Source organism: Cheilinus undulatus, linkage group 4, assembly GCF_018320785.1.
Source record: "Cheilinus undulatus linkage group 4, ASM1832078v1, whole genome shotgun sequence".
In the NCBI taxonomy this organism is placed as follows: domain Eukaryota; kingdom Metazoa; phylum Chordata; class Actinopteri; order Labriformes; family Labridae; genus Cheilinus; species Cheilinus undulatus.
Window position 1 is genome coordinate 20,634,873 of NC_054868.1, and position 26,280 is coordinate 20,661,152.

A 26,280-nucleotide genomic window follows, 5' to 3' on the forward strand; every position below is an offset into this window, starting at 1 on the left:
ATGTGATTGAGTATTAAAGATTTTACAACTGATCTCATGTGTTTGGTGTTTTCAACCCAGTGTCAATCAGAATAAAAGGAATCCAAAGAAAAGAAAAAGGTACATTACACAATGTTTTTGTAAAACATTTTACTCTTTTGATTTTCAATTGATTTCTATTAAAAGATCAGCCGAGATGTACATTCAGCTGCAGCACACTTCAGAAAGGAGGCAGGTTCTTTGAAAAGAAAAACTCACAGCTTCTATCTGATTTGTCGTTCATGTAGAGAGACGGGTCCTTCACGTCAGCGCTGTCACAGTTCACAGTCACATATCTCTCAGTGCATCATAGGGCAGGTTTACGTTAACCCAGCAACGTGAAGCACAAGACATCAAATCAGACTGAAAATTACACACAGGCCTGTTGTTCCACAGATCCTGAAGACACGCTCGCCTCCTCTCTGCCCTAGTGATGCCTGCAATGTCGGGCATCAACGTGGTGCTTCCTGTCCCTGTTCAAAACTGCACACAGTCATGACAGGTTGGCAATATTGGCAAGGAAGCGCTGAGCCCACCACTCCTCCAGGTCGATGGGCACAAAGTCTGCACAGAAACAGAATTCAAGTATAATCTGTGAGGAATCATTTTATTCATTTATTGATATGAATACAAAAATATTTTAACAACAACAGAGATGATGGAAAAAAATAACAGGCATATGTGACAAAGCGCCAGTGACTCATTAAAAAGGGAAGGTTTTCCTCGTCGATACCAAATGCTGCTTAGTGCTGCACCAATGGTAATTTAGGTTGGGTTCTTATAATTTGTCAAAGAGTACGGTCTAGATCAGCGATCCTCAAATGGTGGCCCACGGGCCACTTCCGGCCCACCAGCAGGTGTCATCTGGCCAGCGAGACATTTGGGAAGAAGATGGAAATTTTAGAAAATATATAACTTTTTAATTTTTACCCTCTCAGGTGTTGAAAATACACATTTTCACTCATTTATCATGATCTTTCTCTAATTATAGCAAAGAAAAGCCATGATACTCTGCAATAAATGAGTAAGATATGGTACACTGAACTCTCTTTAGAGCAGGGAGGAGCATCGTACAATGATCAGCAAAGCGGCAGCAGTGCAACGTCATCACCTCAACTCTGCAAACATGCTGCCCAAAAAGAGGCTGATACGGACTGCATGATTTTTTCAGACTGAAGGAGAAGTATTTATTGTCTCATTTAATATTGATTCTTTTGTTGAAGATGAAGAATTTAACCATCCTACACAGCTGCACACACTCTCATTGAGTCCAGCCCTTTCCGCACCTCTGACTAGTTTTCTGTATCTCAGGCCTTAACGATGTTTTTGCCTTGTAAAACTAAACTTCTATCCCTGCGGGGGATTAAAACAGCTGCTCTCAGGATAGCAAACACTTTACCTGCGTAACAGTCCGTCAGCTCCAAATGCAGACATCTTATCTCGCTTTGGTGATTCAGTTCATTGTCAGCCTGATTTAATCCCTCATTATAAAGAATCTGTAATGCCAAACTAATATCAACTACATTTATTTACATACAGTTTAATTTTATGTCAACAAGAGGTGCAATTATGGTCTTGATCACTAACATTTGAACAGGACATAGTTTATAAATCCTATGTGTATTTATCTCCAGGTCTCATCAAAATATGGTAAAAAAATAACTCTCATAACAATAAAACAAATTGTTTATAACTGAAGATGTATTCCTAACCTGGACACAGGCTGTCCTATGACATGAGAGATCAGCATTTTTGGTCTTGGTGCAGCGCTCACAGACATAATTATGCACTGAGATGCGCCACTTCATGACGCGCACAGGGAAGTCAGGGGGACTCAGAGAGAACGGACATGCAGAACAACGACTGTTGTGGCCCAGACGTGCTTAGAAGTCAAGTTTTCACTCAGTAGGTGAGGGTTTATAGCTCTTTGAGCAGTAATAGAGCAGCAGTCAGGGAAACATCTCAGCAGGATCCTACTCTCACTCTCTTTGTAGCATCCCTCCTGAGCGAATGACAGTTGACTCTGTACTGATGGTTTTCGTGGTTTATTTTAACTTGACAAAGTCAACAAACTGCAGTTGCAGTTACTTCAGTCACTTCCTTTCTGGCGCTCTCAAAGTAAAAGTCTGCTACTGTTTAACAGGAAGTAAAGTTACCTCAGCTTAAATCAATACAGAACTTCCAAAATAAACCATTACAAAAGGCTATATCTGTAGAAACACTTAAGGCTCAAAATTTATATTAAATTTGGTTACTTACACCCTTTCTGAACTCTGCACTGATCCCAGGTTGGCTGAAATAATCTCAGGGTCTGATCAGATATTGTGGACAACAGGTTGCCATTTTAAAGCCATAAACAGTAATGCTGAATGAGTGTTTATAATGAATATTCCAAACTTCCATATTCCAGTGTGTCTTAAAAACATTAAAAATGTCTAAAAATTCCCACCTGATACAAGGACAGCATATTTATGACTGACCTGTTTAGATTACTTGCAAATAAATCCTCTGTCTAAAGTTTAGCCAATTAAGCCATACTCCGTGTGTGTGTATATATATATATAGATATATATCTATATCTATATATATATATATATCTATAGATATATCTATATCTATAGATATATATATATAGATATAGATATATATCTATATATATATACAGTCAAGCCCAAAATTATTCATACCCTTGGCAAATTTTGACTTAAAGTTACTTTTATCAACCAGCAAGTTTTTGTTTTTTTTTGACCGGAAATGACACAGGCTTCTCCCAAAAGATAATAAGACAATGTACAAGAGGCATCATTGTGGAAAAAAAATATTTCTCAACTTCCATTTACATTTGAACAAAAAGTGGCATGTCCAACATTATTCATACCCTTTGCAAACTGTCACTGTCTTTGGGAAAATCCAAAGTTCTATACCATTCCAAGTAGTCCAAGCTGTTCTAAAGCATCTTAATTACCCTGATTCGTTAGGAACAGCTGTTTTAATAAATTCAACAAGTGAAAAACAGCAGCTCTCTGCAGTTGGTTTGTGGACAGTCATGGCTAAGACAAAAAAGCTCACTGAGGACCTGCGGCTGCGCATTGTGGCTGCTCACAAGTCAGGAAAGGGGTATAAGGCCATATCTAAATGTTTTCAAGTTCCAGTGGCTACAGTGCAAAGTATTATTAGAAGATACAAGACGTTCTGCACTGTGGAAAATCTCAGAGGACGTGGTCGGAAGCCAGAAGTGACACCTGTGCTGGCCAGGAGGATAGTGAGAGAGGTGAAAAAGAATCCAAGGATCACCACCAAGGCCATCCTGGTGAATCTGGGCTCTGCTGGTAGCAACATCTCAAGGCAGACAGTCCAACGGACACTGCACACTGCTGGGCTCCATGGACGCAGACCAAGGAGGACGCCACTTCCCCAGATAAGGCACACAAAAGCCCGCTTGACCTCTGCAAATGCTCATCTGGACAAAGAAGAAGACTTCTGGTCTTCTGTTTTATGGTCAGATGAAACAAAAATTGAATTATTTGGCCATAATGATGTGTCCTTCATTTGGCGTAAAAAAGGAGAATACTTCAACCCTAGGAACACCATCCCTACTGTCAAACACGGTGGTGGGAACCTAATGCTTTGGGGGTGTTTTTCAGCCAATGGGCAAGGGAGCCTAATCACAGTAAACGGCACCATGAAAAAGAGGAATACATCAAGATTCTCAAAGACAACATCAGGCAGTCTGCAGAGAAACTTGGCCTTGGGCACCAGTGGACATTTCAGCACGATAACGACCCAAAACACACAGCAAAAGTGGTGAAGAAATGGTTAATGGACAAAAACATTAACGTTTTGCAGTGGCCCAGCCAGAGTCCTGACTTGAATCCAATTGACAATCTGTGGAGGGAGCTAAAGATCAGAGTAATGGCAAGGAGACCCTCCAACCTGAAAGAGTTGGAGCTCATCACAAAAGATGAATGCGCAAAAACACCAGTGGAGACATGCATAAAGCTGGTCAACAATTATAGGAAGCGTTTGATAGCTGTAATAGCCAATAAAGGCTTTTCTATTGATTATTAAGAAGGGTATGAATAATTTTGGACATGCCATTTTTTGTTCAAATGTAAATAAAAGCTGAGAAATATTTTGAGAAATATTCTGAGAAATAATGCCTCTTGTACGTTGTCTTATTATCTTTTAGTAGATGCCCGTGTCATTTCTAATCAAGAAAAAAACTTGCTTGTTGAATAAAAGTAACTTTAAGTCAAAATTTGCCAGGGGTATGAATAATTTTGGGCTTGACTGTATATATATATATATATATATAGTGCTTAACAAATTTATTTGACCACCTGTCATATTTGTCTCAAAGACCATCCAGCATCATGAAGTGCTTTAATTCCGACTCTTTCATTTTCAGGGAGCTCTTTGCGTTTTACCATTTTGAACAGGAATGAGGGATTTCAAACTGAATTCACCCAAATTTGAGCCGGCTCACTGGGCTTCTCTGAGAAGTCAGAAATTAATCATGCATAACATTCAACCACTAAAACTAATTTTTCTGTTCAGGAATGCAAGTAAATAACTATTATTTGACATGTTAATCAAGAAATAATAATGTCCTTTACTATCTATTCCGTTTTTTTGTAAAACAGTCAATTTGAAAATTCATGGATAACAATAATAAATCTATTTTAGCATTAAAAATATCATTTGGGTTAAAGAGCTTCTACATATTAGTGTATTAACCATTGCAGAAACATAACTAAATGATTTTGATAATTACCAATGCTGTTAATTTAGGGCAGTCGTGGCACATACCTTACTTTGGTTAGGGTTAGGGTGGTCTAATAAATTTGTTAAGCACTGTGTATATATATATATATATATATATATATATATATATATATATATATATATGTGTGAACATTCAAGACATCATGTCTGTCCCTCAGCTTTCTGTCCTTGAAAAATTTTGGCCCCCAGGAAAAAACTAATTGGGGAACCCTGGTCTAGACCACTCTCTTTGTAAAGTGCCCTGAGATCATTTTTTTTATGAATTGGTCAGTGACTCTTTAAAATGTAATAAATTCTTCTGTGAGACATAACACATAAAAGGCAGTAGAGAGGTTTGCTACTAAAGGCCCCAATCAGACATGCAAGTGCATCTCAAAAAATTTGAATATCATGTAAAAGTTTTCTTGAGATTTACTTCAGTAATTTCCATCTATTATAGATTCACCTTTTTGTTTTTATCTTGAGGATTACAGCCTACAGCTCACAAAAATCTAAAATCCGTAACCTCAAACTATTATAAAACTGGAAAAGTCCAATTTCCAGATGTTTCCTGAGACTTCACTCTCTCTCTCTGGTTCAGTACACACAACCACAGTCATGGGGACTTGCTGACTTGACAAATGTCCAGAGGACGATCACCGTCATTCTCCATAGGGGGTAAGCCACTTAAGGTCATTGCTGAGAGGGATGGCTGTTCTCAGAGGCAGTATCACAGCATATTCATGTAAAGTTGACTGGAAGGAAAAAGTGCGGTAAGAAAAGGAGCACAAGAAACAGGGAGATGAGCTGAAGGCTGCTTTCAAAGCAACATGAGCTTCATATCACCCCAGCAGTGCCACAGACTGGCTTGATTGGCTCCATGCCATGTCGCATAGATGCAGCAATTTGTTCAAAAAGAGCTCCAACCAATAATTGAGTACATAAATGAGCGCAAGTCAGAGGGTCAACATTTCTGGATCATCAATCTTTTTTTGTGTGTTCTGTAATACTTGAATATTTAGTGAATGTGGATTTTAGATTTCTGTGAGCTGCAAGCCATGATGTAACGTACCCAGAATATAAGGGAGTTTCACCTTTTGAATTAAATCAGAGTGAAAAAATAACCTTATTCTTATTACTTTTAAATGAGCCACCTATACAGCTGTCATTTCTTTACTATTTTCCTGAGATGAGCACCAAATTCTGGACAATTTTTTCAGTTACCTGGGGAAGGGGAAAATATTTACGGCTGTTAAAGCAGTTAAAGCCCCAGGTGAGGTGTCAGTTCACCTCCACAGTACTAAAAAGGTACCCTGAAACAAGACACAGAACCCCTAGCAGCTAGGGCCCCATGACCCTGCTAAATCTCCACTAGTGCATGCCTCTAAGTAATGTCTGTGTATTTCAGGCCTGTGTGATAACAGTGTGCAAACCTGCATTTTCCTCCAGGGATTAATGGAGTATGCAGAACAAAATTAAAATGGAATCAAAAGGATTTTTGTTTATTAGTTTTCTTTTACTTTGTCATTATAATTCATTGCCCTGTCTTTATTTAATGCAATGTCTTACAACTATACTTTTTAAAGGTTTTATAGGTTTGAATGTTAGAAACTATCAAAGGCAATAAAAATTGTAAATCATAAAAAAAAATAAATATCATGAGGGACAAGTCCAGCTCCTTAGAGAACAACAAAATTTAACTTGTTATCATGGGACATCAAAATACAGCAAAATGTTTAAACTCATCTTCTCTTAGAGCTTTTTTAGCTACTCACACCAAGTGTTATATATTAAAGGTTGGATATTCACACACAACTGCTGAAATTTCCCAATAAGTGATGCTTTAGTTCACTGCCAGCTACTGATTGAAGTGCACTTTTTTTGCTAAGGCATTGGAAAACCTTAAAAGTTGAGCAATGCATCAACTTGAAATTTTTGGTGAAATTGAACAAAACAGCAGCAATCTTTTGGTACATAAGCTGAGGTGTATAAGGAACACTGCATGTCACGTGTGTTTGAATGGCAATGAAGAAGAAGAAGAAAGAAGAAGAATGAGAAAAGCAGGTTATGTTCCAAAAATTAATCACATCATTACTAGAACAGTTAAATCAAAATCAATGGCAGCTCTACTTTCACTGCCATAGCTAAACAATAATAGTACTCTTTACTCTATCATCATAGCTGCTAATGCTAATATCACAGTTTTCTGCCTTCTATCAATCATGGTTAATTATTGCAAATTCTTCATATATTGTGACCATTATTACTTATGTAATAGCCTTATCATACAATATGGAGGTAAATTTATGGCCATGGCAGCCATAATTTGTCCTGCATTTGTTGTTTTGTTGTTCCTCTTGTCCCTCTTCCTGCATCCCCCTCTTCTCTCTTCCTGCTTTTCCCTACCTCCTACTCCCCCTTCCCATTTCCAACCCCAACATGGCAGACGGCTGTTCAACATGAGCCTGGCTACGTCCTTCAAAGTGATGGTTTTCCGCACCACTGTAACAGTGCTAAATGTGCTGAGCTTATAGCGATTAATGATGGATCCTTACGATAATATATCAAAGAGTATGGTCTAGACCAGTGGCTTCGATCAAGCCTCAGGACCCACCTTCAAATTCTCAAAGAGAAATTACAACAAAATTCCAGATATTTTTCAAGCAATCGGATTCATTTAACAAAAAATTAGATCAGTTTGACCCTCAAACAGTACAAACCATGCAACAGATCAAACAGAATACAAAACAAGCAAGTTTTTAAAAAGTTTCTGAGCCTTCTGGTGCAATTTTTGTTTCCACTAAAAAGGGCTCAGCGACCCACCTTTGGGTCACAACCCACCAGTTGAGAACCACAAGACCACCCTCTTTGTAAAGTGTCCTGCAATAACTTTGGTTATGAATAGTGTTACATGAATAAAGATTGATTGAATGATTGATATATGAAAAGTCAAGTGATCATTACTGATCCTGAGTTAAAATCTGTGTCTGCACTAATCTCAACAGTGATAGACTAAATATTTCAATTTAATTAACATTTTTTTACACAAGTGTATTAGACTCCATCTCCTGTAATGTATACATTTCTGAATAAATTAAACAGTCTAACTGTGACTCATCTCACAGGAGTAAAGCTCCTCCAGTCCTCATATAGATTATTTAATACTCGTCTTTATTCTTTAATAAGATGACCTTCCCAAGCCATGATTCACAGAGGAAAACTGGAGCAGACAAGTGTGTGAGAGAGACAGGTCGAGACACAGCAGTAAGCAGTCGGGGCTGGTTTATCTGGAACAGCCAGGTTCGTGTAGACCACAGAAGAGTTAAAAATTAAAGTAAACTATTACAACAGCTGCCCTCTGGCTGCAGATAAAGCTTAGCCAATCAGCAGCAGGAATGTGATTCCCATTCAGCTCTCTTGTGTTACTAAACTCGCCAGGAATAATAAAAAACAAGACAATGACTGGCTCAAAGTTCGTGGTGTAACAGTCCTCAAAGAGGTTTATCTGCAGTGATACCATAAAACTACGAGAAGTGAGATTAGATAGAAATAGGTTTGGTGTATTGTGTTTGTATTTTAAGAAGTAAAGCTTCTTTATGAATGGAAATTGCACAAGCAGCATTTTTTTTGTTGTGTGAGAGAGTAGCGCAGGTACTTACTCTTCATGGCAGTACTGGGAGACTTCTCAGAGTACTGAACAGGCCCATGGCTTTCAGTCGACCCCACACTGTCCCCATCCCCCAGCTTCTGCTCCACCTCCTGCCATGCTGCAATGAAACACACAATATGACACAACATTTCATTAAATTTTTTTTTGAAACACTAAAACATCCTAGCACTCTTATGAGAGGGCCTGACTAGTAGAGGGGTTGTTTAATCTGCTGTAGGTGAAAGTTTCCCTGCTTCACCCTCTGATAAGCTTCATGGTTTCGTCTCACCTTGAGTGTAAACCTCCAGCCACACAGCATTTACTCTAAACAAATTAGCAACTAAACAACTTAGAACAAATTTACAGCCTCTTCACAATTTCAGTCAAAGTAAACATGCTCAGTCAGATCAAGGCCCATCAGGGTTTTTATCTCAACACAAGGTTGTGTCCAAGGGTTTCTTTCAAGTGGGAGCACAGAAGAAAAGTGGAGCGCTCTTCCTCCCGTCTGAACTTAATGTTCACCAAAAGTCACCTCAGAGTGGCCTTGGCTGGCTACCATCCAAGAGAAACACAGATAGGATAATGATGTGTGCAAATTCAGCACCACAAGTCACTCATTTCCTCCAGAACATGAAGTATTTGCCAGCAGTAAGGCATGCTGGGTAAACTTCAAGGCAAAATAATCTGGATTTTTAATAACTTACTGTTTTTTTTAGGCTTAATAAGAAACTCTCTAACCCTGATGACAGGTTTCTGACTTCCTCTGAGTGCAGCTTAACTTGTTGTTCATGAGGCTGCAGCAGAAGGTGTGTATTTTTAACCCAGTTCTACCTTCACAAGTTAATAAGTGCGACAGTATTAAAAAACATGTTAACTTTGAATCCAGGTAATCAGTTCAGTAAAGCTGTGCTTTTTGAGATTTTGTTACACTTTATAGTGGTTTGAAATGAGTTATGGCGCATCTGTTAATTATTAATGATTAGCTAACAGGTGGTCAGATCACAGGATTTACAGTGTTGTACAAAAGTCTGGGGTCGTTGTTTTATCAATGTCATATTTCATCATGTCATTCTGGAAAACATCGGATTAGGAATGGTTTCATTTTCCAGCATGACGATGACTCCAAGTTTAATGCTAAGGCAGAGAAATCGAATTTGAGAAGAAAAACTGCAGATAAAAACTACAGACTACCCTGCATAGTGTCAGACAGGAAAATTAAATACAGGATCATATAGACAGGGGATAAAAAGACAGCTTAAATCTAAAGAATTGTGAGGAATGCTGAATAAACCCTGGTACAATAAATCATTAGATTATCTGCAAAACTTCAAGACCCCAAAGGCTTCAAAAATCTCTGCTATCGGTTAAAAAAGTACCCCATAATTTTCTTTTGAGTTGACAAGTGGTTTAGTTCTACATTTTTAAAAACAAGATGCTGTTCACAATTTGCCTCCTACTTTTGGGTCTCAGCTAGCTGAACTGTGGGTCTACAACTATAACTTCACTTCAGCAAAGCTGCATGGATGTAAATGTTAAGTGTTGTAGAGTAGTAGGAAAACTACAGATTTGTACACTGCAATGTCCACTTTTCTCATAGCATTTAATCTCATAAACTTAGGAAAACAATATCCAGTCTATGCAAGCACTGGCATTAAACCTTGCGGTTATATCCTCTCATGTTTTGATCCTGAACCCCTCACCTTCAAACACAAATCTGACGTTCTCTTCATGTGCAGGAGTGAACCCCTCAGCCGGGCTGACGGGCTTCTGTGTGGCTGCAGTGTGGTAACGCTTCCCATTCAGACGGTTGAAGACAATCTTTGGGGGTGGAGAGCTGCAGGGATCAGACAGGGTTAATCAAGAGAGTCAGCTCAAGGATTGAGACAGCTTGCATCACAACAAACGGTTAAATCTCCAGTTGATGGGTTATATGTGGAAACTTAACTCCTGGATGCTTCATGATTGACTGATGAACATGTAGAGTTCTCTAAAAATGAATAAAGTTACAACCTTTGTATACTAATTCTGCTTTTTGCAATGCATTATGGTCAACTGAGGCTTGCTTCTGGAAGATAATCTTGTCGCTGGTGATCTAAAGGTACTGTTCTGTGATACTTTCTGGCAGTGATTATCAACTGGCAGCCCAGGGGCCACATCAGGCCCCCCACAGCTTCCCACACTGCCCTCGGAAAATTATTAAATTCAGAAAATTGGAGAAGGATCAAATGTAGCAGAAATTCTTTAAATATATATTTGAGCTTTTTATGCCTTAAATGATAGAGGACTGTAGATTTGAACAAGGGCCACCTGCATAGATGGGGCAAGTCTCTGTGCGGGTAAACTTTCTCTGTCTGAGAGTCTACACTGAAGATAGTTTCCTCTATGTGTTTTTTAGCCAATCACGACATAGCACATTAGTACCAATCTTAGTAATGGACATTAGGGCTCCAGAAATATGTAGCTAAAATACATCGCCCCCTGTGGCTGGCTGCAGTATAGGTGATAGAGCTTATCTCAAATGGCTAAAAGTTCCATTAATTTTTGAAGGGCAGAAAATTATTGTAAAAATGTGATAATAACACCAAAATATTGACTTTTATGGTTGTTTATTTCAGAGTCCAGCCCCAACAGCATCTGTTGAGAAAAATCTGGCCCTTGTGAAAATGGAGTTGATGACCCCTGCTTTATGGTGTGTATTTTAGTCTACTTTTAGAAGTATTTTTCTAAAACTTATTACAAGTATATATTTTTTTAAATTATAACATGCCAATGCACTGCGGATGAAAATTAACTTTTAGCTACATTTTAAATATAAATATGATTGTACAATCATAACAGGTCGACCTACTAACTAACAACAAAACAAAAATACCAATTCATCATCTAATCAAAGAATAATTTATACAAGTGAATCTGATGTAGATATACTTGAGTACATTTGGAGGCTGAAGTCCATACTGTTTTCATTGTTTTCCACCACATTTAAATAACGACTCAAAACTGTCAAACAACTTGTTTTAGCTTGGGGGTAAAAAGAGCAAACTAAGCGTTTTCGAGCAGCACCTGGATCCCTCCACCCCCTGGTGCTTAAAAAAGTCACCGTAGGGCTGGTGTAGTCAGACTCAGAGGTGACAAACTAGCCTCACAGACCGTCAACATAGCACAATAGCACCTTTAGTTTAAGAGCTGTTGACTATCACAAGGTCACCATGGACGATAGTCAGGCATAGAAAGTTGTGTCCGATAATGGAAGCAGCAACGTCACTTAAGTCACACCGACGTTATATGATCTCAGTCACAGCGCACGTGCGGGGTATTTTGGGCCCACGCAGCTAGAACAGCTAGCATCAATTATTTTACAGCAAATGCACCAAAAACAACACGGTGACATGCTACTTACTTTGCAGAGAGCCAAGATGTCGGCTTGAGCTTCAAGTCGCTGAATTTGCTCTCGATTTGTTGTGTGGGACCTTTAAGACAAAATTCTGGGTTACAGTGTTCATAACTCACTTTAAAACAGTGTGCATGCAAAGACTGAGGCATGATACAGCTGCACACACAAAAACTTCACGTGTCATTGAAAAATAATCAATCTGGTGTTACATTGCATCATGCTTTAGACAAGACGCATTCACCAACCTGTTCTCCGTTGTGTAACAAGTTTGCTGGGACCTCTGGTGATTGTGTACATCATGTGAACAGCAACCTCGAGGAATAATCTGGTGTCTTTTTTAAAGAGCCTCGCGTCTATTTAATGGTCTGGTCAAAGCATTGGCTATCAGCTCCACAACTTCCACTCCCCAGTCCGCTCCTCCTGACGCAGCCACGTTGGAATAACAAAATTAGGTAACGTCGTGTTTTCTTTCCCGGGACAGGTGCTTCAGAGTCGGCCAGAAGCCTGCAGGACTGACTTGATACCCGGTGTTTATTAATGCGTGCCCTCCTGCTCCTCCTATCCAGCAGGTGTTCAGCTTTAATGAACCGACGTCCACTGCTCCTGTGAGAGGCTCGTGTAGGTCAACCAAGGAGAAAGCAGCTCCGTATACCGGGGATCAGTCAGTCAGAGGGGGGACACTATGCTACCTGACGCCCGGGGACAGTGACACTCCAGCTGGACACTGTGTCCTCTATGTTCCGCTGATGCTCCCCGGACAGATTAGTATACCTCTACTCTCAGACTGAGCACAAGGACACTGCACACTTTAAATTTTCATCAGGACAGAAAGCTACCATGCTGAGCCACCTGTCAAGGATCACAGAAGTAAGAGTTATATTTCCGGTAGGGAATTTCAAATTAAAATTCTGCTCATTTTAGACACAAGTAATGAGAAGCAAGATTACTAGTATAATAGTTAGGCCTTTTTCACTGTCTTTTAAAATGTATTTTTATTTATTTATTTATTTTTACCTTTTGTTTAAAAAGGTTGTTTAGTTTTAATTTGTTTTTGCTGATAATTTGTTAGATTAGTTTTGCTTTTTCAAAAATGCTTCAGTTCAGTTTAGTTGTTAGTTGTTTTAGTGTTCGTTTTAGTTTTTAGGCAATATGGGATATTTGTCAGGGCAAGACCCAAAAGGGCTCTTCAATTGTCATTTTATTTATCCAATTTTGGTGTTTGTATTCATTTGGAGGCCTAATATTATCCCTGTGTGAGGTCTTCTCCAATACGATCAGGTTATTTTACTCTCTCCAGGCTTGGGTTTACACGTCTTTGACATCAGAGTATTCTGATGTCAAAGACTAAAACATTAGAGATTTTGTATCTAACTTTATTTTATTTTAGTATTTTTTTTGTAAGTAAAGTAACTTGTTAGAACAGTACCTAGTTATAAATTCACTTGAGCACTTTGACATTCTTTTTTTTTTTTAATGAATCACAAGATACTCGTGCTGGAGCAAGATGGCAATAAAGTATATTATTTGACTTAAAATATCACTAGATGTCAAATTACTTACTCATAAGTAAACTTTGCCAGCCAACCAGCCAACATCCAAAAAAGGGCTAAAAAAGCCAGCATAACTTAAAATAAATAAATAAATAAATAAATAAATAAATAAATAAATTCAGAACCAAATTAATAGGACATTGCATTTCTGTAAAAGGAATCCGTTTATGGAACAATCTTAACATTTAAAAATTACAAATACTTAATCTAGTGAGGAAACATGATGAAACCTGTTAAGCTTTTGATCTGTTTTTTGGTGTGTTAACAAGCAGATGATTTTGTGATTTGATATGACATGAATAACTTTCTAGTAGGATGTGACTAGCTGTTTTGGTCTGCAGCTTCTTTATTCTAATACATATCTCTTGGTGTTGTGTGTATTGCTGTGTCAACTAATGTTTTCTGAAAGAAGAGCAGAATATATAAGATTTTTCTTCTTTGTGCTCTTAAGATTAGAGATTTCATGTTTGGATTTAATGATTATGTTCAGTCTGGGAATTCGTTAAACTTATAATAAAAATAATAAGAATAAAACAATGCTCATAACCTTCACTTTTAAGTTTTCATGTCTACTGGCTGTTGCATCTGTTAAACAAAATAGATATTGTATTGACAAATTCATCAGAGCTTCATCTGGCTGCATCAGAATGGTGTGAAAGTGAATGCTTTCATTACATGGGTAAATATGCTTGTTTACAATTTTTTTTTTCTTAATGGTCAAAAATTCTTGATTTGTGATATAATTTTATTATTTTGATGAGTATTATTACACTGAAGAAAACTCAAATTTTTCAGCCTTATATGCGGTAGTAATATGCCAACAAGAAATTGTTATGTAAACATGTCACTGTTGAGTGTATTTGGCATGGTTAAGATGTTTAGATTTGTTGACAAATAAGAAAATTTAAGGGTAGAAAAGGGAATAGTTTGTCTTTTCTTTCCTAGTTTTTATTTATCCAGGAGAGACAAAAGCACCTTTATGACAGAATGTGCCATGACCTTGGAAAAAAAACACACATAGCTGTTAGAGTTCCCAGGATGCTGTTGTAGTATTTGTGTATCTGTTTTGGGTTCATCTGCAGTCTTACCATATTTGTAAAATGTGTAGATCTATGCATTCTGTAATGGCATGGTTCTTAAGTTTCTTACATTGTGGTAGCTTCTTTACTGACTTTTACTTTGAAGTAAGAGCCTCTCCATTTCCGCTGTCATTGTTTGTGTTTGCCAGCGGTCTGACTGCTTTACGAAGCAGGGCAACCCCCCTTCGTGACGTCACAGCACGCCCCTTAAACGGGACTGAGGAGGAGGAGCGCGAGCGATCATGGAGTGATCACCTTTCACCTATTAAACTGCACGCGCACATAGATAAATGTGTTTACAGTTAACGAAGGAAAGTGAAGAAAAAGAAGCCTCCTTCTGCTGTTTGGAACTTTGCTGTCTTAGTTTGTTAAAGAACTTCTGAAGAATTTCACTTTCTAACACTGGAGGTTAAAGACCAAAAACATGCTCGTCAGCATGTGCACAGGTAGCCCATACCGTACTGTTATGACTGTTCACAATATAAACGGACAGCAGGTGTTTGGTAACGAGGGATCAGAGCCGGGACAAGAAGCTGATCAGACAGGCTTAACCACGGTGATATCCAATACTACACCTCCCTCTCTCCTACATTCATCTGTACAATCTGGGTCAATCACCTGAGACCAAAAGAGGCTAATCTGTAAACACCGTGGAGGCTTTCACATACTTTCTGTTCTGGTCTGGCACAAAGATTTAGTTATGAAGCTTTCACACTGGCATTAACAATAATAATAATAAATATTATTAGAAATTATTATAACAAAAAATCAAAATTCCCTAATGGGTGGCTGTAGGAATTTTATATTGTATTATTTAGAAGTTTAAAATCCTGCTAATGTGACAAAACTAACTCAGGACTGTCCACTTCATCATATTGACTTCCTAGATAACGCAACGTAGCTTAAAAAGAATCAATCTGTTCCTCCATGTATCAAGTTATTGATGTACAAACATTTTCTGACCTTATCTTCAGTCCCAGTTGTCTCATTGTATGACAGAAAAAACAAATAATAATTTTACCAAGTGACAAGGATGAACCAAGAAACAAACTTCATCTTTGACTCACAATGGGCATTTGTGGCATGCTTGTGGGAAAAAAAGCCTTGTTGAGATTATGCATTCACAAGCAAGGGATGAACATAAAGCCTAATGACCTTCATGTATGACATTGCTTTCACGTGGAGTTTCCTTGCAAACTCCAAGCAGGCGTTCATGTTTTTTGCACTGAGGAGTGGCTTCCATCTAGCCACACCTCCATAAAGCCCAGATTGGTGAGGGGGGCTGTGATGATGGTTGTCCTTCTGGATCTTTGTCCCATCTCCACATAGGATCTCTGGAGCTCAGTCAGAGTGACCATTTGGTTCTTAGTAATCTCTCTTTTTTCCCCCTGATAGCTCTGTTTGACTAGGTGACCAGCTCTTAGAAGATTGCTGGTTATGTGAAACTTCTTCCATTTGAGAGTATGGAGGCTACTGTGCTCTTGGGAACTTTCAATGCAGCAAAAAACTTCTGCACCTGTCTCCAGATCTGAGCCTTGCAGCTCTCTGAGCTCTGCAGGCAGTTCCTTTGACCTCATAGCTTGTTTTTTTTCTCTGATATGCACTGCCAGCTGTGAAGCCCATCTAAAGAGAGGTGTGTGCCTTTTTAAATGTCCAATCACTGTTATTTACCACAGGTGCACACCGGTCAAGGTGTGGAAACCTCTGCAAAGATCAAGAGAAAGAGGGGAACCTGAGCTAGATTTTTAGTGTTTTTTGCAAAGGGTCTAAATACGTATGTCAATGTTATATTTCAGTTTTTTATTTTTAATAAACAAGCAAAAAAAATGTAAAATTCTGAACTTTGTCATGATGGGTTACTGAGTGTAGAGTTGGGAGTTTTTTTCTGACTGTGGCATCAGGCTGCATCATTGAAAAAAAAAATTAAAAAGTGAAGGAGTCTGAATACTTTCTGAAATACCAGTGATACCTCATCATTCTTATAAATGTAAAGTGTCTTGTTACAGTGGAAATGCCCTGATTTTTCACTAACCAAATCCTGGCAAATACGCCTTGAGTAGCTGCCAGTTTCTACAATAGCAGCCTGTTCCTTATTTTAATGATGTTACTTCTCTAGACCCAAAATGTCACTTTTAATTCAGGGATTTTCTGAATAAAGCACATTGAGTATTCTCTGTCTCAGCATACATCCCTCTCAGTCTTTTTTTTGTTTGTTTATACCCTTAGTAATGTTCAAACACTTCCAAAATACTTTTTTTTCCAGTTTAATCGATCCAATAAAAACACAGAATATTTCAAATCTTCATCGTTTATTTCTTCTCCCTTTAAGACTTAAGAGTTTGTATTACTGAAATGATTTCAAAGATATATCAATTGACAACACAAACTTGGAATCTGAAAACTTGACCACAGATCAAATGTAGAATAGTTTCATATTTAGGCCAAACTGTGTAGATTTCTGTGGAATCTCAAAACATCTCTACAAGTGAATTAATAAAGACAGAGTATAACCTTAATGTCAGCTCCAACCTGTTATGTTCTCCTGTTCAAAGGCCCATATATCACAGGTACTGGCTCACTGGCTCAACTACTTTCACACCTTATTCAACAGAAACATCACTGGTGTTATTAGTTACACCTGAGCTCTTCCTGCTGTTACAAGTCACAGTGTGAATTCTCTATTTACTGTCTCCATGTGTTGTTGTATTTCACACCTTTTCACTGTATGTGAGGTCTTGCTGCTGTTTCCCCTTAGTTTGAAGTCAGAGCTTTACAATAAGCTCTCATGTACTAAAGTTAACCTCTTTGGATACTTACTCCCACATCGCTGCTTGCTTATCCCTTAATGTTCATCTGCTTGTGAATTGGTAAATGTATGACATATTGCTGGAGTGATTGTTGTTGGTTGTTGATTTTGAGTTGTATTTACAATATAAACCCACTGAAGACCGCATTCAAACTACTATTTGTATGCTAATCTTGTTCATTCTCTTATAAAATGTACGTATATCTGGTTCTAAATTTAAGTTTAATAAACAATAAAATCTCATTTAAGGTAGTTTACTTGAAACAAATGGCCTTTTCTGCATAGAAAACAGTGGATGACATGATAGGCCTTTATAGTCAGTAAAAGAAGCTTTTACCGTCAAAAAAAAAAAAATATATATATATATATAACACTGCAGTCCTGAGTTGTTCAATACAGTACATTTGATTTTTTTTAACATACTGCCTTATTAAAAATATTTAAATCAATGCAGGTCAGGTACCTCAACACATCTGAGAAAAAGTAGTCATTCAGAATAAAACATGCAATTTGGCCTCTTCTTAGTAAGTATGACAGCCATTATGGAGGGGTATACTATGAAGTGAGTTCATACCCAGGGTACCAATTTTCACTGACCCTGACAAAGGAGATCACCCTGAACAGTGTTAGATTCTAGGTCAACCCAGAGTTTCTATGAGTGTGCCAGGTAAAAGGGACTTAGTCAGATTTAACCCATCACTAGCATAAAAACTTCTGCTGTCAGTAGATTCTCAGCTTGGGAGTAACTTTGATATAAAAATACCACAAAGTCAAACACAGGTTCTAGACTAAAATCAGCCCAACTGCAGCAAAAATATGCAGGAAGAAAAAAAAATGACAAAGTGAATGTGCAAATTAAGGCTTACAATACCACTTCATTATTATTTGTACACAACAGATCTGAACATCCCTGATAGGAACCTCAATTTCTTCTCTTAAACTAATTTTTTTCTCATGCGGTGCGTCTGACAATTTAAGACAAAACTGATCAGCTGCAGCTTCACTGATACAAGTGCTACAGTATGAGGTTTGTATAAAGTGAATATGAAAAAATAACTTAAAGCCATAAGTATTCTTCATTTCATATCTTATATGCCAAAAAGTAAAAGCTTCAGAGCTTTAATTAGCCTCTGTTGTAGATGATTATTGTATAAATAACTATTGATGTACGAGATTTTAATAGAAATTTAGACGAGATGCACAAAGCGTTTGTCGGTCTCCCTCCTCCTCTCCCATGATCAGCTCTCAGAGCTCTCAACACACCTGACTGTCTGGTGTTTCATAAAAGTCAATCTCTTAATACAACCTGCTCTAAGGTAGGTGAGGTATTCAGCATAAGTAGCTGCAGTGATCTATGCAGGTAAGAAGTGATCTACCTTTGTAGGTGCTTCAATGCCCTGTTTGGTAGTATACCCCCCTAGACGGTTTCATCCTCTCAATCAAATATCCACACTTACACACTCACTCAAATAAAGAAGCTTATACGTGGAAAAAGAGTGGCACTTGATGCCACAAAATGACTGATTAGAAGACAGTGAGATGATCCTTTCATAGGAGTTATATTTCTTAATCCTGTGAGAACACACTGTGTGCTGTGTTGGTATGCCTCTTAGTAATGTGGTTCACAGTCCTCCAGCAGGCTGTCTGTGATGTAGTTAACCTGCAGCAGCTCCTGGTAGTAGTCCTTCTCCACCTGAGTGTTGACTGTCCATGCCACCACCTCCACCCCTCTCTGGGACCAGTACTGCACGTAGTCCCTGCAGATGAAAAAGCAGAATCTTTTTATATTGTTCATTAAACTAGTAGTTACAACCATTTATGAATATCAGTTTTATTTCTTGAACGAGAATGAAATACAAGATTACAATACAAAAAAGAGAATGCATTCCACGGTGGATTTATATTGTAAATACTATTTCTGCACAGTTTGTCTAATTGTAATTGCAATCACAATGCCTGGATGTGCAATTACATAAGAGGCTGCAATTATTTTTGTATTTTTATTTTTGTAGGCATTACAAAAATGCCTGCAGAAATCATCGCCTCCCAGCTCCCACATCCAATCACTGGTCTTTCTCTAAACACGGCGGTCCATTTAAATATGACGTACTTCTCACTAATCCCTGCTTGCATTAATGCTGATGCACCATGCTGCTGCTGCTGCTGGCAAAGCTTAAGCTCCTCCACCCCAGCCTCCTCCTTTATAGGATAAAGTGTGTTGCACCCTCATATTGAGATTCATGCTACTATGGATTAACTGCTTTGAACTAATATCATTGTATTCAGTATGCAATGTCATTAATGTATCAATATGCGCTCCCTGGAAAGTCAAGCATACTGCTTGCCTAACCTAGGGAGCATCTTTTGAACGGAACCTTCTCCACCAAGAAAGACTGTATATTCATTTTGCAGTAAGATAGTAAAACAATTGGACGCGACTGAAATGCTTCCGTATGTTTTGAGCTGAGAAATACACACTTTAAACTGTCATTCTCTGCATTTTCCATTATAACCAAGCAATAGACCTGTGATACCATTATGTATCATCATCATGATCGCAAATTGCAATATTGTCCAGTTAAGCACACATTCACATTATTACCAAATCATGCTGCACTAGTAAATATGCCATACAGAACCAATAAATAAATAGAAAGAGCTGATGCTCAAATCAACCCCCTTTGCAAAAAGCAGACTCACGGTGAGACAAAGTTCTTCTGTATGAGAAAGGCAGAGGTGCCACAGAGCTTCCACAGCACGTGATGGTGAGCCCAGTCTAACACGATGTCCATTAGTGTCATCCAATAATGTTTCCATAGTGGTGTGAATCGCGGGGCCCCATCTCCGAACCGGCTCAGGCTCCAGGGTCGGTGGGTCAATGCTGTGACCACTTCAGGGTCGCTCTGTCTCATCTGGGTCAAAATGGAGCAGAGACAGAGATTTAGTAATGGCTATTGTGACATATGCAATAAAAAGGAGAGACAGAAATCTAGGCTCTGGTGTTCTAAATAAGGTTAGTCTTTTCTTTCCCATATGGTTTGAAAATGTATTTAAAGAAGGTAGTTCAATTAAAGTTTACAGTTCACAATTGCTTATGCACATAATAACTGTAATTTATGCTTTTGCAACTGTTTATGAGATTTAAAGGGCTGTGATTTGTTGTCTTTTAGGCATACTTGTGAAGTTAACCCCTATGGTTAGGGTTATGGTTTCCTTCTTTTTATAGCTAGAATTACTGGTGTGTCAGAGAGGATGAGCCAGAGCCTCACACTTTGAGCGCTGTGAGTGCCGACAATGAAATTTGCACACTGGCGCTATTCAGGCAAAGCCCAGTTAAGTCATTCAACACTGCTATATTGCATTTTTAAATAATTTTTTGCTGTTTTTAACCCTTTTTGCCCCTTTTAACCACGTTTTGCTGCTTTCATCCATTTTTGCTACTTTTTTGCCACATCTTTAGACAGTTTTAACCCATTTTTGCCACTTTTGATTCATATTCACTGTTTTTTTTTTTTTTCACCTTTACACACCTTAAAACCAATTTTTGCTGTTTGCCCATTTCTTCAGCTTTCGAAGACTTTCAACCCACTGTTGTCACTACATGCCCATTAATGTCACTGGTTTGCCTCTTTTTTACCACTTCAAACCAATTTTTGCTGCTTTTTGCTGTTTAAACTTATTTATTGCCACTTTTTGCAGATTTCTTTGTTTATTGCCTATTTTGCTGGCTCTTGTCACAATTATTTTATTACTTTTCATTACAGTTGTCTCAGTTTTTTCTGCTGTGTTTTCTGACATCCTGACATTTGCCCATATCATGGCTTAGTTTTGAAGTCTGACATTACTGTCCTAATCATTTAGTTCAGTGTGCCCATCCACATTTTCAACATGACCAATAAAAAGCTAATGCTGGTTTAAGAAAAGGGCTTTAAATTTTGAAAAAGGCTACATTGTACTACAGCATAAATAAATGAAATTCATTTTTGTTGCTTTGATAAAAGTGATTATTATTCAGGTTAAATATAAAATATGGTTATCACAGCTTAACTTTACAGAGGACCATGATTTGCTGGCCTCCAGTTTGGCTAGGCCCCAGAAAGCTCCCCCTTTACCCCCCCTTATGGGTGACATTTCCTCCACACTAAGCATTAAGGATTACCACTGTATCTTAATGCCCCAATAGGATATAAGTCTTTGTTTATGCATTGTGTAAATGAGGTGTATATTAACTGCCCCCTTTTAACCTACTCTAATTTGCCCAACAAATACAAAAAAAAAAAAATCCTTACTCATTTGTAGGACTAACCAAACACTTTTAAAACACTTCAAAGAGTTTTCTCACCCTGTAGATGACTTTGGGCTCAAAGGAGCACACGATGCTGCTATTGTAGAGGACTGGATGTTTTTTATACAGCTCTTTAAGGGCTGCAGCTGCCTGGGAGAGGCACAAAAACATGGTTATTGTAGGACAGTCAAGTGTGAAGAGATGAATGTGGGAGGTTTTTTTCTCACTGCGTGTGTGGTGACTAGCAGCTGTGTGCATGCGGACACTCAGCTGTGGGCCCTGAACTCAGAAATGTCCGTGCCTGAAACAACAACCACTGCTGCAGCTCTACATTCCTGACTCATCAAAAATGTGCTGAGTAGCAAACAGCTCATCCAGCTTTAAAAGGTGCAAGATTGTTGCAAGCCTCAATAGTTGCCCTTCAATATGTGCAATCAATAGTACTACAAGGTGCAAAAACATTCAGTGATGATGCAATATGATACAGAGCAAATAAAACATGCATGTGGCAATGAATGTGTGTTTTTTTCTGTGTATGGGGGTTCAGTCTGTTCCAAAGTACAGCACAAACTGAAACAAGTGCTCTAGATGCCCTACAGTACTTCTCAGTGTCAAGCACTGGAACATTAAACAAGCACACCCCAACCGATGATCACACATTGTAGACAGTAAAAGCTTCAGACTATTATCCTCATGTTCTCTTCTTTATGTAATGTTGACTTGATACAGATCAATTAAATCAACAATCACAGACAGATTGCATGTAAACAAGCCTTAAATTGTTTGGTTGGTTGGCTGCACCTCATCCGGATGACCCTTGACATCAAAGTAGATAGTGAGCTGCAGCTTAATGCACTCCTCTACTGCCTCCTCCAGGGTTGGGATCTTCTCTCCTGCAAACTTTTCCCTGGTGATGAATGACACAAATATTATTGACTCAGCATGTCTTCCAAACAGTTAAACACTGTACAAAAGTATCAAACTCCAACTGTAATTGATAATTTTTAACATATCTATACTGCATTCCCAACAGCAGGACCTAAACAAGTCAGTACAGATAACTCTACATCAGAGAACATATTCAAAACTGAAAACAAGACTAACAACCCTAAGTGGAAACATAGGCCTCTGATCTCCTGCTCAAGGCAAGCTACATCAGCAAGCTGTGACATAAAAAAAATATGTGTGACTTGTGTACCTTGCGGCATTTTCAGCAATCTATTGCTCCCCAGTCACCCCCTTCCTTTTATCTTTCTTTTTCACTCCAACTGTCGTTATAAATAAGGATTTACAGTCTGCACAGAGCTTCTAAATTTGTAAACATGTCACATGTATATGCAGCATGCCAATATTGCAGATATTCATTACAATCAGGTGACTTCAAATATGAGGAAAGGCAATACAGTCAACTAGAGGATTTAATTATGACATTTAACTCAAATCAGTAAACAAATAATAAACTGGCATGACTGATATTACTGTATGTCTTCATTTAGTTTCAATGTAATTTTAGTGAAAATGTAATTAGATTACATATGCTAAGGGGATGTGAGTTGTACAGTAATGTCATTTATCTAAAATGTCAGTGCACTCTGTTTAGATCATTTGTTATTTCTCAACTTTTCAGTATTCTGGTATTAAACCAAATCCTGCATCTGTGATTTCCAACTAATAAAGTACTTTTGATTTTCAGTTCTGAAGTGATAGCTGCAGTCAAATTCTACAAAAAGTCAGTAATGTCTTCCCATTAGTCCATGCCTTTCCGTCTGTACATATCTCATATCTCTTACCTCAGTCGATGTTTAGCAGCTGCGTCGAGTTTGCCCAGCTCACACATCTTCATCTGCCTGAGCGGTCCTGACCCGTTAGTGGTACGGTCTATGGTGTCATCGTGCATAAGTATCGGGATGCCATCTGCTGAAAACTCCAGGTCCAACTCTACGCCTGTCGCCCCATTTTTACTGGCCTGCAGCAGGACAGACAAACAAAAGGGTTGGCTGTAATTCTGGGGGATTTATTTTCTGCTACAAACCAGAAAATCTTGTCTCTAAAGGTTCAAGATCCACTTTTATCCTCATTATGGGACAATTTAGAGCACAGGTGCATCTAAACAAATCTGAATTTTAAATAAAAGTTAATTTCTTTCCTGTGTAACTTTAGAAAGTTAAATTTTTTTATATTCAGGATTCATCCGATACAAGTGAAACAGAAGAGGACTTAATTTTTGGCCCATCTTAATGGTAACAGCTTAAAACTTACGAAAATCAAAAATCCATTATCTCCAAATATTAAAATATTGTAGAAACTCAGGTTCAGTACACACAAACACAATCATGGGGAAGACTGCTGACTATAGTCCAGAAGACAATCACTGACACCCTTCACAAGGAGGGTAAGCCACAAAAGGTCACTGCTGAAAAGGCAGGCTGTTCTCAGAGGCTGTATCATGCATATTATGGATAGTTGAATGGAAGAGAAAAGTGTGGTAAGAAAAGGTGCAAAAGCAACAGAGATGAGCTCAGCCTTGAGAGGACTGTCAAACAAAGCAGATTAAAAAACTTAGGGGGGTTTCACAAGGAGTGGACTGAGGCTGGAGTCAGTGAATTAAGAGCCATTGAACACAGAAAGGTCCTGGAACTGGACTACATGTCCCTAGGGTCAAGCCAACCCTTAACCGCTGATGATATAAGCATCTCACCTGGGCTAAGGAGAAAGAGAACCGGACTCTTTTCAGATGACATTAAATTTTGAATTTCATTTGGAAATCAAGGTTCCAGTGTCTGGAGGAGGATCAGAGAGGAATCCAAAATGCTTGAATTCCAGTGCTCTCAGGTTTCACTGTCAATGATGGTTTGGGGTGTCATGTCATCTGCTGCTTTTGGCCCACTGTACTTTATCATGTCTAGAGTCAATGCTGTCAGCCGTCTACCAGAAGATTTTTGAGCACTTCATGCTTCCATTTGCTAAGAAGCTTTATGGAGATACTGATTTCCTTGTCCACCAGGACTTGGCGCCTGCTCACAGAGAAGCTAAAACTACCAGAAACTGGTTTACTGACCATGGTGTTACTGTGTTTGACTGGCCAGCCAACTGGCCTGACCTGAACGCTGTCAAGAATCTCTGGATTACTGTCAAGAGAAGGGAGACACCAGACTCAACAATACAGAAGGGCTGAAGGCTGCTGACAAAGCAACCTGGGCTTCATAACACCCCAGCAGTGCCACAGACTGATCCCCTCCATGCATCACTGATGCAGTAGCTGAGCCAAAAGAGCTACAACCAATTACTGAGAACATAAAAGCATTATTTTTCAGAGGGTCAACATTTCTGTGTTATAACACCTTATTGGACTGGTGTTTTACGATATTTCAATATTTTAAAACAGTGGTACTGCAGCTGGAAGTCATAATCATCAAAATCAAAACAAAAAAGTCTTTAAATATTTCACTTTGTCTGTGATGCATCTTTAATATATGGAAGATTAACTTCTTGAATTAAATCACAGGGAAAAAAGTTTTTTTTCATGATATTCTAATTGTTTGACATGCACCAGTACTGCAGAGTAGATGGCTTCCCACAAATTAGTCTGGTTTTACCAGAGGTTTCTGCTTGAAATATATACATTTTTCTTTCTTCCACTGTTTCCAAGTGCTTTGTCTTTTGTGTATTGTGCTGTTTCTGTTCTACAAATAGTACAATCTGTACACTCAACATGGTGTGTTATGAAAAGGTACTCAGTAGATATAGTAGTTAACGGATTCATTGGCTTTTTTTCATAACAGTTGATATTTTCCAAATGAGTATGAACCCATCCTCTTCAAATGAGAAAATATATCTAACCATCAAGACGATGTAGGACGTGTTTTATCAGCTGAAAATATTTTTGCCCAGTTATTAACAACGTTGTAGTGTATAATAGATATGAATGATAACAGTGGTGGTCATCACAGGTTAAGGACAAGATGTAGTCTTTTTTTTTACCCCCCTAGTGAAAATAGTTACCAGGGATGAAGATGTGAAATATTTCTGCTCCAGTGTTGGTGTGCAGCTCAGAACCCCTGCTAACACAAGCTGTAAGATGCGGTATAAGAACCCATAACCTTCACAGACCCCTCTCACCTCCCGGATTGCTGCTATCGTGTTCTCCGGAGCGTCGTGCCCACCGCCCCGGTGAGCGACCACCGACACCTGGCCGGAGCCAGCCATGCCCTTGGCGGGGTGCAGCACCTGCCGGGCTCGGCTGGACGGTACCTGGGGGAACCGAAACATGGCCACAAAGAGGTAAAGGGAAGCGGTGAGTGCGGTCGTCCACAGCGGGCTTCGGGTTCCCAGCAGGACCAGGACGAAGACGACGGAGTACAGACTGACTTCATCTCCAAGCTGCAGCATTGTTGTCCTTGCTTGCCTTTCAAAAGTGTTTCAGAGGATAGAAAAGTAGCACCTTGATATAAATGCGACCCTGCCGTTAGTCCCCCCCTCCTGTAACGTACCCTTTCTTAAACACCACAACGTGGTCCGAAATATGGTCATATTCCGTCTAGCTCAGACATAACACCTCTTCGGAGGCTCATAAATAGAACACGTAAGACCAGGACAACCTGTCTCTGGTCTGGTCTGACCGAACCAGGACTAAAAGGAGGAATAATGTCTGGTTTCTCTTCTCATTAGAACGGATATGACATCTGCTCAGTGCGTCTCATTTCCGCAAACCGAAACAGGTTCATAACAGGGGCAC

The 26,280-nt window shown here is 38.8% G+C and overlaps 2 protein-coding genes across 2 annotated transcripts; both read right to left on the reverse strand.

Moving 5' to 3' along the window:
* Nucleotides 1-112: 112 nt before the first annotated feature.
* Nucleotides 113-12,681, reverse strand: mcrip2 (MAPK regulated corepressor interacting protein 2). The gene is made up of 5 exons (XM_041785004.1): nucleotides 12,071-12,681; nucleotides 11,832-11,901; nucleotides 10,132-10,265; nucleotides 8,442-8,549; nucleotides 113-582 (listed from the first exon to the last, which is right to left on the reverse strand). The coding sequence occupies exons 1-5, from the start codon at nucleotides 12,123-12,125 to the stop codon at nucleotides 512-514; spliced, it is 438 nt and encodes a 145-aa protein (XP_041640938.1). The 5' UTR covers nucleotides 12,126-12,681; the 3' UTR covers nucleotides 113-511.
* Nucleotides 12,682-17,368: 4,687 nt separating this feature from the next.
* Nucleotides 17,369-26,255, reverse strand: gde1 (glycerophosphodiester phosphodiesterase 1). Its single transcript, XM_041786226.1, has 6 exons — nucleotides 25,665-26,255; nucleotides 23,336-23,511; nucleotides 22,347-22,452; nucleotides 21,603-21,695; nucleotides 19,961-20,172; nucleotides 17,369-19,017 (listed from the first exon to the last, which is right to left on the reverse strand). The coding sequence occupies exons 1-6, from the start codon at nucleotides 25,932-25,934 to the stop codon at nucleotides 18,870-18,872; spliced, it is 1,005 nt and encodes a 334-aa protein (XP_041642160.1). The 5' UTR covers nucleotides 25,935-26,255; the 3' UTR covers nucleotides 17,369-18,869.
* Between the last annotated feature and the right edge of the window lie 25 nt (nucleotides 26,256-26,280).

Coding starts and splice junctions, on each gene's coding strand:
- mcrip2 (XM_041785004.1), bottom strand. CDS start 12,125: ATGATGTACACAATCACCAGAGGTCCCAGCAAACTTGTTACACAACGG. Junction 11,902..12,070: donor TGTTACACAACGGAGAACAG/GTTGGTGAATGC, acceptor TTTGTCTTAAAG/GTCCCACACAACAAATCGAG. Junction 8,550..10,131: donor CGTCAGATTTGTGTTTGAAG/GTGAGGGGTTCA, acceptor GTTTCATTGCAG/CATGGCAGGAGGTGGAGCAG.
- gde1 (XM_041786226.1), bottom strand. CDS start 25,934: ATGCTGCAGCTTGGAGATGAAGTCAGTCTGTACTCCGTCGTCTTCGTC. Junction 22,453..23,335: donor GCTGCTAAACATCGACTGAG/GTAAGAGATATG, acceptor ATTCATCACCAG/GGAAAAGTTTGCAGGAGAGA. Junction 21,696..22,346: donor TCAAGGGTCATCCGGATGAG/GTGCAGCCAACC, acceptor TGCCTCTCCCAG/GCAGCTGCAGCCCTTAAAGA.